The sequence below is a fragment of the Propithecus coquereli genome, unplaced genomic scaffold (genome assembly GCF_000956105.1).
Source record: "Propithecus coquereli isolate 6110/MARCELLA unplaced genomic scaffold, Pcoq_1.0 Scaffold343, whole genome shotgun sequence".
In the NCBI taxonomy this organism is placed as follows: Eukaryota; Metazoa; Chordata; class Mammalia; order Primates; family Indriidae; genus Propithecus; species Propithecus coquereli.
This window is the reverse complement of record NW_012149097.1, coordinates 756811-771849: the sequence shown is the minus strand read 5'-3', so window position 1 is coordinate 771849 and position 15039 is coordinate 756811. Positions and strand designations below refer to the sequence as shown.

At 36.3% G+C, this 15039-nt stretch overlaps 1 protein-coding gene across 2 annotated transcripts in view; it reads right to left on the bottom strand.

Moving 5' to 3' along the window:
• Positions 1 to 733: 733 nt before the first annotated feature.
• Positions 734 to 15039, bottom strand: part of CCNI (cyclin I) — a 43383-nt gene continuing 29077 nt past the window's right edge. Inside the window, exons 3-7 of one of the 2 annotated variants that reach the window (XM_012650982.1) lie at positions 13425 to 13553; positions 10022 to 10096; positions 9729 to 9869; positions 8904 to 9134; positions 734 to 2320 (exon numbers count right to left, since the gene is read on the bottom strand). In XM_012650982.1, the coding sequence (XP_012506436.1) occupies positions 1877 to 2320; positions 8904 to 9134; positions 9729 to 9869; positions 10022 to 10096; positions 13425 to 13553 (1020 nt within the window). In that variant the 3' untranslated portion in view covers positions 734 to 1876. The remainder of the gene's footprint in view (positions 2321 to 8903; positions 9135 to 9728; positions 9870 to 10021; positions 10097 to 13424; positions 13554 to 15039) is intronic. The other variant, XM_012650983.1, reaches the window with a different exon arrangement.

Sequence of the window (15039 nt, the reverse complement as noted above, 5' to 3'; positions counted from 1 at the left end):
GACTGACCATCAATTCTTAGTATTAGAAAACCTTAATTAAGATAAAATAATGAAAACCCTATTGTCCTCTAACTTTTGTTCAATTTGCAACTATTGGACTACAAATGAAATATTCCCCCGCTATGCTCCACGTCCTCATCTGCTAAATGGGGGAGAAAGGGAACTAAGTGCCATTCGTTCTGCAGATACCATGAATCTATGTAGTTGTAAACTTCCTGGAGCTCCCACAGTTCGGGAGAAGAACAGATCAAGATGAGGTGAGATTTTATATGTATCTGTGAAGCCAATTCCTTGCTATCTTCCTTCCCCTTACGTGGATTGTAAGGTCATAAAATAGGCAGTCAACCCCACTACAAGAGTTTCGAGAAAGTCAGATGTTGACCTGAGAATACTCTTGCTCGGCTAAACTTGAACAAAATCAGTGGGCTAAAAATGACACGTTATCTAGATACGGGTCTGAGCCTGCCCTAACGAACAGTCCAACTAAGGTGAGAATTTGCTGTTTGGAAGATCCACAATCCACCAATGAGAAAATACCTTAAAAGAAAAACTGTTCCTTATGTCTAAAACCTACATTTCTCACTCACATTCAAATCTCCTTTTCTTCATGTTTTATTTTTAGTAAACATACTCTGATGATTTCTATTGTTTTCCTTAGTTGAAATGGCAGTGCTTAAGCAATCAGGAACCTGAACCTCCTCACAAGCAAAAAGAAAAGTTACAGATACAAAGGTTAAGGACAACTTTTTATTGCTACCAGAGGCTTTTTTCATCAGTACACGGTGTGACTGCAATACCTTTTCCAGACTGTAAAAGCAGCTCAGGATCCAGAGGTCATTAAGAGAAATACAGGGGGGCTGAGGAGGCAGGGGAAATAACTTTTATCAAGGAAATCCTAACAGTTTAACATAAAACTAGGGTACTGAATTCAGTTATTACATGTTAGAGACTCAAATCATAGAGCTGCCCCAACACCTAGACAGTCTCTCCTACTACGATTATTAATTAGTGAAAACTGAGCAGTTACAAAAATCTTAATTTTAGTTATTACATACATGTTTCTTTGGTGAGCACCTGGATATATTAACTTTATCACAAATTCTTTTATGCAAATTCAAAAATGCTTCCAACAAATCTAAGAGTATCCTAATTACATGCCACTTTTAAATTTCACTTTAAGATAAACAAAAATGAAAACAGTCATTGTTTTTAAACTGTAGAAACTGAAATGAGACAAACATAAAATCAATGTGGTAATATGAGACCTTTTTCTATTACCACCTCTGATTCATACTGGACAGTTCCAAAGTACCCTTTTCAGATTAACTGGAATTTGAATCATGGATTAAACATGGCTGTCACACTGAAATAATCTGTTCATTAAATTGCTAAAAAATAATTTTGGGGGTTTCCTATTCAGTGGAAGTCAGTATAGATAAACATGCATAAAATTCATTAAGTACTCAATGGAGAAGCAAGCAAAAGCAACAGGAAAACTAAATCAGGACACTGGGGACAGGTTTGCTAGCTATGAATTTTGGAACTTTTTAAAAAAACATTAGATGTGAATTTTTAACATGGGCAAGCTACATTACATTCCAGCAGAAAAAGAGTGCAACTGACATACTAAAAAGAAATTTGCTTATTAAAAAATTTTGCATCTTTTGCATTTTTTATATCATTTTTTTGGTCTTTAAGTGCTTAAATAATGTTGAATTATAATTAGCTGGACAAGTAAATGGGTTTTTTTTTTTCTGGCTCACTTCGAATCAGCCCGATAAGGTATATATCCTTCTATAGCCTTTCCTGGTTTTGCCTGTTCTCATCCCCAGAGTAGTCTACCTTAGTTTGCACTTGAAGGTAACACTTGCTGAAATTACATGACAGAAACAGGCTGCAAAGGTGGACAAGGGGAAGCATGTCCCTCTTGTCTCGACAAATCAGTGCCACACACAGAACCCACATTTTCTGAAGCATTATCTTCATTATAGAGCCGTTTGATTCCATCATAGAAGTCATCCACTTCCATTTCCTCTACCTTGCGTTTAGCAGAGGTATGCTTGCACCCACTGGCAGCTGGGAGATGATGGTAGAAGGCTGCTGTACCTCTGACTGGCACTTCTGGCTTGCTGTTGTCCTTGGAGAAATCTGGGCCTGGGACAGAGGAGGGATGTAATCTGAACACTCCTTTGTCACAGGTCACCAAGGTGTGCTTGAGGGGACGGTAGACATAAACGGAATTTAGAGGCAGGGAAGACTGCAGAGTAGAAAGGTGATGTGCCACAAGCTCCCGACAGTGGATCAACTGGGAGCTATCCATCTGGGCCAGGAAAAAAAACCAAAACACCACAAAGGTACTCATTAATGAACTTTAAATAGCTCTGTCATCTTTCCTGGCCACTTTCCCTCCCTGTGCCCTCTGCCCTGTGCCTTCTTTTCTCTCCCCACATCTTCAAACTCATCTTTCTCCAGCCTACCTATCATCTTCTTAGAAATTATATCCAAATCTGTACTTCTAATATAAATCTCTTTGGAACTTGAATTCTGCATTTGCAATTATATGCTGGACATTTACATGAGAGCAGAAACTATTCTCTTTTGTTCACTCCTATGTCTGCTTTTTTTTTCCTTCAGTCTGTTTCCCCTGTCTAGAAGACTCCTCAATCTCACCCTTTTGGCTTCTTCTAATTTCTTCAGTGCAGACCAAAATACAGATAAATACAACATTAAGAATTTAAGGAAAAAGCCAGAGGCAAGAAAAAAAAATTTTTCAGCAGGGATGAAGAAGGAAACCTGTCTAGTTAAGAATTTAGAATATTTTTAAAACAATGAGAACTTTAGACAAGTTATATTTTGTACAAAATAGTAGACACAGCAACACTAGGAAGAAGTGCTTATGTTTTGCTTATGTTTTTGTTTAATTTGGGAGTTTTGCTAATTTCTTCTTACCCTTCAGGACAGTTCAATTTTCAATCCTTTCTGGAATCACCCTGAGATTTCCCTAACCCCCTAAACACCTCAAAGGCCATGGTTATCTGTTTCTGTATCAACCTGTTGTCATATTTACATTTTATTAAAATTTTTATTTAGTTACTTAGCCTTTCCATTACAGATTATAAGATCCAAGGTGCTAGCACTGTATTGTATTCATCTTTTTATCCCTAAGTTTCTAGCACAGTGACTGCATACGGAAGGCCTTCAAAATCTTACCCGTAGTGAAGTAGCTCTCTGCCTTACTTTCCCTACAATTACAGCACTGTCAAAATAATCTTCCTGTAGCAGCATGTATTTCTCCCCTACTATCTTCACCAGCACCCCAATGCCTAGCAGAAATAAGCTAAACTCCTTAGCTTAGTATTAATAAGGCTCTCTGTAACCTGACCCCGACCTTCTTTTCCAGTCTTATTTCCTAGCATACCCCCCAAATTTGTGTTCTGCATTCCTGCCAAACAGACCCATTCCCTATTATGCACAATTCTTCCCTTGTCTTACTTTACCCTTGCTCATCCTATTTTTACACCTATTGAAATTGTATTACCCATTCCTTCCAGGCCTGGCTAAATGCCATCACCTTCAGGAAGCCTACCCTGACTGACCATTTAATTATCAGGGATCACTTTTTTCCAGTTTCGGGTATTTTATAGGTATTTTGAACATTTCTAGACCAAGTCTTTCATCCCTATATAACATCACATAGAATGACTATTTGCAATACCACAGAGAAAATAAAGGAAGGTAACATATTCTAAAAGAATACATTTGGTCATAAAATTATTACCTCTAAATATATTATTTGTTATTGAGAAAAATATCAGTGGACAGAAGGATGAAATGCTATTAGTCCTCATGTAATACAAATGTAAAAATAACTGATATTTTCAGAAACAGACATGAAAATAGCAGATTTTAACATCTACAATTTGTTTACTAGTTTTTGCCTAGTTTGAAAAGCACTAGATAAGACACTATGGGTAAGACACTATTAACTAGTATTAGAGGGGTTTTTCCCTCCCTTAAAAGAAAAAAATTAGGATAGTTCCTCAACTATCAAGTTTACTACTGTAGGATAGGTCTTAACATATGCCCCAGGAATGCAGAACCACCTGAATCATGCTAAAAACAGTGGCACAAAGAAGGGATGGGGATTCTGTCAATACTTTAAGAAGCCTACAAAAGGAAAGTAATAGGTAATAGAAAGGAAAGATAAATTGGGAAGTGAAAAAAGGCTATGGTGTAGAAATTACTTCTAAAAAATAAGTGCAGTCGTCCCTTAGTATCCATCCATCGGGAACTAGTTTCAGGACCCCACCCTCACCCCACCCCATGGATACCAAAATCTGACGATGCTCAAGTTCCCTTACATAAAATGGCATAGTTTTGCATATAACCTATGCAATCTTCCCCTATATGTTAAATCATTTCTAGGTTACTTGTAATACCTAATACAATGCCTCACATCACTTTATTTGCATAGATTCAATATAGTACTGGTGAGTGACAAATTCAAGTTTTGCTTTTTAGAACTTTGTGGAATTTTTTCTATTTTCAATCCACAGTTGGTTGAATCCACAGATGCGGGACCCACGGACACGGAGGGCTGGCTGTACCTAGTTTAATGAACTGTTCTTCAGCAACTGAATGATACCTAGTGGCCTAGAAAGTAGAAGTACCACAAATATTCTAATGCCTTGGCCACTGGGCATAATAAATACCATGGCAGCTCAATACCAAGGTAGAATCCTGAAAAAAAACCACATCTATTTAAGGAAGACTATTTATGTCACTATAATCTTCCTGTGTGAAAAAAGTAAGTAAATACAGAGTTATATTTTAGAGGTGAAGACTGGCAAAAAATGATAGGGCTAGTAAGGACACTGGAAATTATTCAAACCAAAATCATCTATATGAACTGCACTTCCACCCAAGTACCAAAATAATAAATCAAAATAAATTCCTTCTAATCTAGTACAATCTGAATTTCTTCTAAAAAAAAAAATTTTTGATCCTTGTTGAGATCTAGGAGGAAACAAAACAAACCAAGCACATATACTGGAATTGCAACTCTAGACACCCAGAAGTCCTCTAGTGGAGTTCTGTTAAAAGGATTTAAAATGAACTTTCTGGCCAGACACGGTGGCTCACGCCTATAATCCTAGCACTCTGGGAGGCCAAGGCAGGCAGATCATTTGAGCTCAGGAGTTTGAGACCAGCCCGAGCAAGAGTGAGACCCCGTCTCTACTAAAAATAGAAAGAAATTAGCTGGACAACTAAAAATATATATAGAAAAAATTAGCCGGGCATGGCGGCACATGCCTGTAGTCCCAGCTACTCGGGAGGCTGAGGCAGGAAAATCACTTAAGCCCAGGAGTTTGAGGTTGCTCTGAGCTAGGCTGATGCCACAGCACTCTAGCCCAGGCAACAGAGTGAGACTTGTCTCCAAAAATAAAATAAAATAAATGAACTTTCTAATTACAACTTCTAATAATAGGGTGTCAAGAGAACCATTATTTTTCATAACAATAAATGACATAAGTTATAGGTCCAGATGGATCCAAGTTTGGTGGGCAGCAAGAAGCACTATAAATACCTGCTGGAATAGCCTAACCTTAGCCACCTTCAAGAAGAACCAAGAGACCGTTTTAAGTAGGGTGTGCTTCTTTAACTCCCTACTCTAGTATTAAACTAGACATCTACTCCCACTAATCCCCTACTAATCTTGGTAGAGTTAACACCCTGAAATTACCAAGGTGGCCCATATCAGTCAGAAAGAAGAGAGATAGGAACATAGCCACACAAGTAGAGCAAGGGTAGAAGGGGTAAGAGAAAGGTTTAGCAATCCCAGAATGGTGACCAACTGGTGGCAGGAGAGCTCAATGGGGTGGAGGTGGGAGGCTAGGAAGGGCAAGAGGAAGCTTGCCTTTCAAACCTCGGTACACTCACCATTCTTTGTCTCAAGTCTAGAGGAGAGATAGGCAGAGCTAGTAATAGTGGGCTCCGCACAGCAAGAAATGTCTGTGATAGACCCTCCTCAAACCAAGACACTGGGAATCATGTCAGAAGTAATTCTGCCATGATCTCACCAATCTGATCTGCAAGAACTTCCTATATTAGAATCAGAAATCCAGGAGGAATATATCATACTACTATGGCCTTGTCACGGGTCTAATCACAAAGATATCAAACCTGGTGTTCCTACCTGAACACAGGTAAACTTAGCAAAGACATAACTGAGTCCTGAAGAACCAGGAGCCATTCCTGTTTGGGCCACATAAGTTGGTTATTAGTCCAAGTTGGTTTTAGAGTAGAACTGTTAGAACAAGCCTGACAGTCTCTACCAAGTTTTGCGACCTTACTTGTTTTTGTTCACTATCTTCCCCACTGCAACGTGAACACTATATGGGATAGAGACTTAAAAAAAAAAAAAAAAAAATCACTGTATCCTCAGTGTGTAGATCATAGATTTCTCAATAAATGTTTGTGGAATGTAAGTATTAAATATGTATATAAGAGAATGCAAAAACTTGGTTTTCAAACTATGTCCAAATAGCTATGGAAGGGAAAAGGTCATGCTGAGTAGGCTCTGCACCCTGACATGTCTCTGCTCCAAACACATAGTACAAGTACAATTCCACTCTACTCTGTATTTTGGCATTGTTTGCATACAGAATTTGTTGGGGGAAGAGGGACAGAGAAAGGGTTCTACTTCCAAAGGAAACTGTGAAAACCAGTGAACTAGAATTTTTAAAGTTTGTATCGTATCGAAAAAGCAATGGTTCTTTTTAGTTTTCTTTACTACCAAGTAGTTCAACATGGCTCTAAGAAAGTCTCAGGTTCCCTGAACTGGGACTATAAAATAAAGGGACTGAATTGATTTCCACAAAGGTTCTGTCAAATCCCAAGTTTATAATACTCCTTCAGTTAAGGAGAAAAGTTTCAGTGACAACTTTCTTCTAGCATCAGAAAACTTACAAAAGAGAATGAAACACATTCTCTAGTGTTCTTCAGTAAAGAATAGGTTCTCAAAGCTACAGAATACATGTGCTACATACAACATTTTTATTACTTATGGTTTGAAGTCTGTCCTGTCTTTTGACACTAACATTTTATATAGGAAATCTTTTCTGTACTAACTTGAGAAAAGGCAGAGACCAAATCAGGAGGCATTTAGAGAGATGTCATTTGTTCCAACAATAACAAAAAATAATGTAATGTAGGTTTTCTAGTAAGCTTGTTCCCCCACTTCAGACTGATGTGAATGATTCATATTCAATTGTATTTTCCAACACTCTAGGTAGGCAAAGTAAATTATCTGTGCTACACCATTAAACGATGGTTTATGACAGTTTTACAAAATTCTCACTAAATAGCAACTAATTCCTAGGATTTTCATTACAGCATTTATTTCAAAGGAAGGAAACACTTCTCTAAGTTTTTTCAAACTAAGATACATGATTATAAGAACATATATTCCTTGAAAAGGAAAAATAGCCTGTGTTACACTGTATAGGTAAAGTTCATTATCCCTTTTATGAAAAGACTCTCAGCCCTTCTCTGCTTACAAACTAGAGCCTAAAATTCTCAGAAGCTGAGAGCGTAGCACTGAGATATTTAAATGTCTGCTATAAGATCAATTATAATTATCTTACAAAAACCCAAATTCAAGCATTATTGTTTTTCTTTTATAGTATTCTTTTGTAAGTTTTATTAGTTGAATAACTGTTCTTTATTACAATTGGTTTTTTTATTGCATAATGCTTTTAAGCTCAGAATTTAATAGTCTTCTAAATAAAATCCAATAAAACAAATCAGAATAACTTGATAAATGAGAATAAATAGAGCCACATACAGGAAAAGTAGATTCCCTAAGTCTTTTATGGACTCAGCTGACAAAAGTATGGTTTGCGGCAGAGCTAAACTTGGTAAGTTCAATTTGTGACATGAATAGAATCAGTAAGCCTTCTCTTAAAGTAGCTGCTAACATACAGCCCTATTACCAACTTTCCTCTTGAATGAGAATTTTCTCCACTAAACCTTCATGTTTTATATAGGTAGTTGATAATTTATCAACCTATATATTTTATACCAATCTGTAGATACGAGTTACAAACTAATCTTAGGCAATAAGGACAAAAAGCTTTCAGAAAGATAGCTTCCAACTGCTAAAAGTCTGGTACAAATGTTTCACCTACTAGCCAACAAAAAATTATTTGCTTGTTGAAAAAGCAACTTCTTACAATTTATGTATCTGACATCTTTTATAAAATAAATAGAGAAGTACTACATGAAACCTATAGATGTAGCTAGGAAGTTTCTTTATATGAAACTGAAGGAGAATACATTACTGAGAATCTTACTAATTTTTCAAAATTCTTAATTTAGGGGAAAGGCTGAAAATAATTTAAAAAATACTATCTAAATTTTTCAAGGAAAAAAGGAACATCTAGCCGACCAGCTCATAAATTTAAAGTGTATACTTTACTTTGGTTTATTTATTTATTTATTTATTTTTTTAAGAGACGGGGTCTTGCCCAGGCTGAGGTGCAGTGGTGCAATCATAGCTCACTACAGCCTAGAACTCCTGGGCTCAAGCGATCCTCCTGCCTCAGCCTTCCAAGTAGTTGGGACTACAGGCATGTGCCAGCGGCCCAGCTAATTTTTTCATTTTTTGTAGAGATAGGGTCTATGTTGCCCAGGCTGGTCTCAAACTCCTGGCCTCAAGCCTCAGCCTCCCAAAGTGCTGGGATTACAGGCATGAGCCACCACACCCCGCCCTTGTCTACTCTTAACAATGATTTGCGATTACAAGATTAACAATGTTTCTTAGTTCTATAACCATCTGGTAACTCTATGCATTCCAACAGAAAAACTTAAAACGAACACTATTTAATTAGACTGACACTTACCTGTGCTTTCTGAAGCAGTTCAATTGTAAGAGGAAGCCAATCAGGAATAAGTTTCTCCATTTCCAAACTAACCATGGCTAGAGCAAGCATGGATCCTTTGAATTGTAGAAGTTGGTTGCAGGCCATACAGTGAAGTAGTTGCTTGGTGAGGACTGCCAAATGTTGAGACGGGCTCAATTTGGGCAAACTGAAAAGTAACTGAGGCCTAGTTGACACTGCAATGGCATGGAACTGAAAAAAAAAAAAAAAATCACAAAAACATCATTTTAGTTTTATTTGTCTAGGAAATTACGTATAGAAACTGATATAACTACTCAATTTCTAACATTGTAATTTTAGCCTCGGTGACTTGACATATATACTAATTTCTAATTTTTCCTTGGCCAATTTCAACAGTTTTCCTTTGCCTAAAAATCGGTACAAAATAAATGAGTGGGCAACCTATTTTTTAACTTACTGAAACAAGACTACATATTCAAATAAGAAACTAAGAGTAATCCTAGCTCTCTGGGAGGCCGAGGCGGGCAGATTGTTTGAGCTCAGGAGTTCGAAACCAGCCTGAGCAAGAGCGAGACCCCATCTCTACTAAAAATAGAAAGAAATTAATTGGACAACTAAAAATACATAGAAAAAATTAGCCGGGGGTGGTGGCGCATGCCTGTAGTCCCAGCTACTCGGGAGACTGAGGCAGGAGGATCCCTTGAGCCCAGGAGTTTGAGGCTGCTGTGAGCTAGGATGACGCCATGGCACTCTAGCCCGGGCAACACAGTGAGACTCTGTCTCAAAAAAAAAAAAAGGAAACTAAGAGACTTCAGGTATATTTACAATGTGAAGAAAATCCAATGGTGTGGCTGTGTGAAGATCCCAGTTCAACTTATCCAGAATAATCCTCTCCATTCTCAGAATTTCAGATGAGGAACATCCACAGAAACTGTCTCTTGCCAATACCTTCAGTACTGGAATTCTCTACCCAAAACAAAGGAAAACAGACACACAGGGAAGAGGACAAAGAAATAAACTCGTTTTCAATTTTTGTTTTTAGCAAACCAAAAGCACATTAATGAATGGGGAGAAATTTTCACAAAAGAAACATAACCAATCTTGAAAGGATTTATTACCTCATCTTCCTCAACAGTCTTGGCAGCTAGGAAAAAACAGCTGATTGCAATACAACTCAAGTATTTTGGGTGGGCCTAAAATTTTGAAGAGGGAAAAAAAAACTTTAGTGATTTTTCAAAAAGGGTTTATTAACTTTTTATAACTGTTTTTAAAGATTAGATATGCAGATGAGACATGTACACAATTCTGTGGAATTCAATTTGATTCCCACCGTTGCTTTCTAGATCAGAGCTAATTTTTAACATTACAACCCTAGCCATGTGATAATCTATGAAAATAATATTCAATTGCTTGAAGTTCAATTAAAGCCAGTTAGCCAAATTTCTATCCAGCAGAGAAGAGCTTTTTAGAATATAAGTTTTTAATAATATTCCCAAAATTTAAAAATATATACTTTGGTGTGTGCAAAAAAATTTGTTTTAATTCTATTTTCTTTATCTAACAAAATAATCAGTAAGATAACATACAATGTGTTAGGAGAATTAAAGAGAAAAAAGAATATAAAAAAAGCTATTAGTATGCTTCAAATACTCTAAAAAAATTATAGCATGCTAGCAGATGAGTAAAAATTTTCTAATTATTAAGTGTCAACACAAACCTATATTCAAGTTCTATGATAAGAATGAAAAGGTCCTAAATCCATACAAGATCAGTTAGTGAAAAAAAATTATCTTTCTTGAGTTTGACACACATAAGAGGGCTCGAATTTGCCTGTTTCCCTACCTATAACGAGGCAGGCTCACTTTCAGTCTGTTTGCTAACACAGCACCAGAATCCTGTTTAGTACAATTAGGACAACATAGTCCAAGTTATACTGAATGACACAAAGGCAAATTAAATAATACAAAAAAAGAACACCAATGAAACCTGTTTCAATATTATGTTATACTTAAATAAAATATTACATTCCCCTAACATTGTGGAATTCTGATGACCGGAGTATGGTCTTGATTATTATTTAATAAACATAGCTTATCATTTAATAAACATGCCAATAACAACTATAAGGGACATACACTCTAGGAATCTTCCAATCCTCTGTCCACATGACATAAAAGTTTAATACTATCAATATTTTAAAATAATTTTAAGTATTAATTAGAAGCATTATGGTTTAGAAGGCACTTCCATAAACAGCATCATGTCTGTTATTTCTTTATTTTACAGGTGAGAAAACAGCCTCAGAGGTTAAGAGACACACACAGGTGATCTAGGAAATGAAATCAGATCTGGCTGCCAATACAGTTTTCCAGGCTCCCTATTTTCCCACGCATGCAATATATAAAACCCACATCCCTCAGGTAATCTGAGATCATTACAAACAAAAGAGCCTACCAGTTAATAACTTTGGGTAAGCAATACAACGCCTAAATCAAGAATAAATTTAGTAATTAAAAAAAAAAGCCAACAGCAAATGTGTGATTTTTTTTTTTTTTTTAAAACAAACAGTAGTTCTCAATTCTGGTTGACTATTAGAATTATTTGTGTAACATGGTTTTGCTTCTTTAAGCACGGACAACCAGATCTCACCAACTAGAGATTCAGATTCAGTAGGTCTGAGATAGGGCTCAGATTCCATACATTTAAAGAGCTTCACAGTGATTTCTTCTGCACAGTGAGGATTGAAGCTCCATTTATTGTTGTAGCCCTTTTACAGTCTGCTTTAAATGCCTTTATTAAAGCTACAAATACATTTTAGATTGTTTTAATATAGATTAACCATCTGTAAGTAAGGGTTTCTAATGTTACTAAAACATGACAGGATCCAATAAATAAAACATATGAAAAAAATGAAATTTCCCCAAATTTGTTTAAAATGTTTAGTAAACTGTTAAGAATCTCTTTTAGCTGGGCATAGTGGCTCACACTTGTAATCTTAGAACTCTGGGAGGCCGAGGCAAGAGGATCGCTTAAGGCCAAGGAGTTCAAGACCAGCCTGAGCAAGAGGGAGACACCTGGTCTCTACAAAAAATAGAAAAAATTAGCCAGGTGTGATGGTACACGCCTGTAGTTCTAGCTACTTGGGCAGCTGAGGCAGGAGGATTGCTCCAGCTCAGGAGTTTGAGGTTGCAGTGAGCTATGATGACACCACTGCACTCTAGCCCAGGCAACAGAGCAAGACCCCTATCTCAAACAAAAAACAAAATAAAACAAAACTTCTTTCATGATAGAAGCTCTAACAATACACTCATTAATAATTCTTGAAGAATATATAACCCAAGAAAGGACACTAACCTTAAACTCATCTTTCTGTGGAACTATCTGTGAAAGGTGAGTTAGCTGTGGTAAATAAAGAAGGAGGAGGGATGTGGATGTGTTGCTGAGATAAAAGTAGGCACTTCCCAGATAATCCAGATTTCAGGCAATTAGCATCATAATTAAGGGTTCTTTTAAGTCTCTTAAGAGTAGAAGTTTGAAACATAACCGAGTGGCTATCCAAACTTACACTCCTACATTCCTTAAATTCTTTGGCTTCTACTTTTTATACCTAATAACCAAGCATTTAATTCAGTTCCCCTAGTTTACATATTCCTAGGCATACAAACGACTACAGCTAAATTACTTTTCTACTTTTTCATGACATGTCTTTTTTTTTTTTTTTGAGACAGAGTCTCACTGTGTTGCCCGGGCTAGAGTGCAGTGGCGTCATCTTAGCTCACAGCAACCTCAAACTCCTGGGCTCAAGCGATCCTCCTGCCTCAGCCTCCCGAGTAGCTGGGACTACAGGCATGCGCCACCATGCCCGGCTAGATTTTTCTATATATTTTTAGTTGTCCAATTAATTTCTTCCTATTTTTGGTAGAGACAGGGTCTCGCTCTTGCTCAGGCTGGTCTCGAACTCCTGAGCTCAAACAATCCGCCCGCCTCGGCCTCCCAGAGAGCTAGGATTACAGGCGTGAGCCACCGCGCCCGGCCGGCTCTCAGCATTTTTAAAGCAGCATTTATTTAATGACAAATCATGGCCGGGCACGACCAGTGAGACTCTGTCTCAAAAAATAAATAAATAAATGTTCAATAAATTAGTGACAAAGAAAAATGTACAACAGGCTTATACTTTCCTAGTCTGATTCACTGTCCACCTTTAGTACACCAAGTATGTCAGATGACTAAACATTCTGCCAATGCTATGCAGTTTATACTAAAATCAAGAGATCAAAAATTTCACAGTCTACGCTATGAATACTTACAGCAAAAAGATAATTATAGAATACAATCAGTAACACTTCCAAAAATTTAAAACAATAGCAGAAGACACCATGTTTTCCTATGGGTACATATACCATTCTCCAGGAAAGTTCTCCACTGCTTTTCACTTTATAGAATGTTTACTAATAGCCTCCAGTTTAGCATATAAACACTAAAACAAGAGGTTATATGTAAATGGTATCTTAAAATATTTACCTTTACAGTAGCTAAAAACCTGTCCAAAAGACTGCTAGCCAGAGCAAATGTTTCCGGGTAAAGGTTGAATTGGTACTTGAGTTTGGCCAACCACTGAATTACTTCATCTCTCTGGGATGGAGAAACATTCTATAAGGGAACAATTTAAAAAAATAAATAAAAGTTTCAGGTTATTATCAAGAGTATGTTTAGAATTTTCTCTCATAAAAGGTTAGCAAACACTACAAAAAATGTGTTATATGTTAAAAATGTTAAGTTTATTCAAAATCATCAAATTTGAGATAGGTGAAGATAAAACTTCATGTGTTGGTTATTGCATTTAATATCAAAATCCAATATCCTTACTCTTTATTAAAATCTTCACTATGTCATCTCACCAAATATCTATAGCTTAATTAAATTGAGATGTTCAGAGACTACAGCATTTCAAATTAAAGTAATACTATTATCAACTGATAGTAATTTTGGAATTAAGTTGTCCCAATTCTTGAGAATAAGAAAATATAATGAATTTCTTTTTAAGGCAGAAAATAGCCTTTAACTTATCTCAGGATATATAAATGGACTATGATAACAGAATGTTAGCCCATTAAAAAAAAAACAAAAAACTAAAATCAATAGTAATAAATGAAAGACACCAAGGACAACAGATGAATTACACAATTAAAGATTATGCAAAAATATCAAAGAGGAAATTAACTTAAACTAAATTACTATGTGGAAAGAGTTCCACAAACACAAAATATTGTTGTTCTGATCTTCCTACATACTATTTTTAACTGCTGAGTACAGGCTTAATTTTTAGAAGGTATATACTTTAAAACAATAATGATTAGATACCTTTATCATTTTTTTTTAATTTTAATTACTGTGGGTACATAATAGCTGTATATCTTTATACAGTACATGTGATGTTTTGATACAGGCATACAATCTGTATTAATCAAATCAGGGTAACTAGGGTATCCATCACTTCAAGCATTCCTGATTTCTTCCTATTAGAACATTCTAATTCCACTCTTTTAGTTATTTTAAAGTATACCTTATTGTTCATTATAGTCACTTTGCTGTACTATCAAATATTGTTCATTCTATCTATTAATAACCATATTTTTGAACCCATTAACCATCCCCACTTTATCTCCTCCCCCATTACCCTTCCCAGCCTCTGGTAACCATCATTCTACTCTGTCTCCATGAGATCAATTGTTTTAATATTTAGCTCCCACATGTGAGTGAGAACATATGAGATGTCTTCCTGTGCTTGGCTTATTTCACTTAATGTTAATGTTCTCCAGTTCTATCCATGTTGTTGCATATGGCAGGACTGCATTCTTTTTGTGGCTATATGATATTCCACTGTGCATATGTACCACAATTTCTTTATCCATTCATCTGCTGGTGGACACTTAGGTCGATTCCAAATCTTGGCTATTGTGAATCATGCTGCAATAAACACAGGAGTGCAGGTATCTTTTTGATATATTGATTTCCCTTTTTTGGATATATATCTAGAAGTGGGATTGCTGGGTTCATATGGTAGTTCTATTTTTAGGTTTTTCAGGAACCACCATACTGTTCTCCATAGTGGTTGTACTAATTTACATTTCTACCA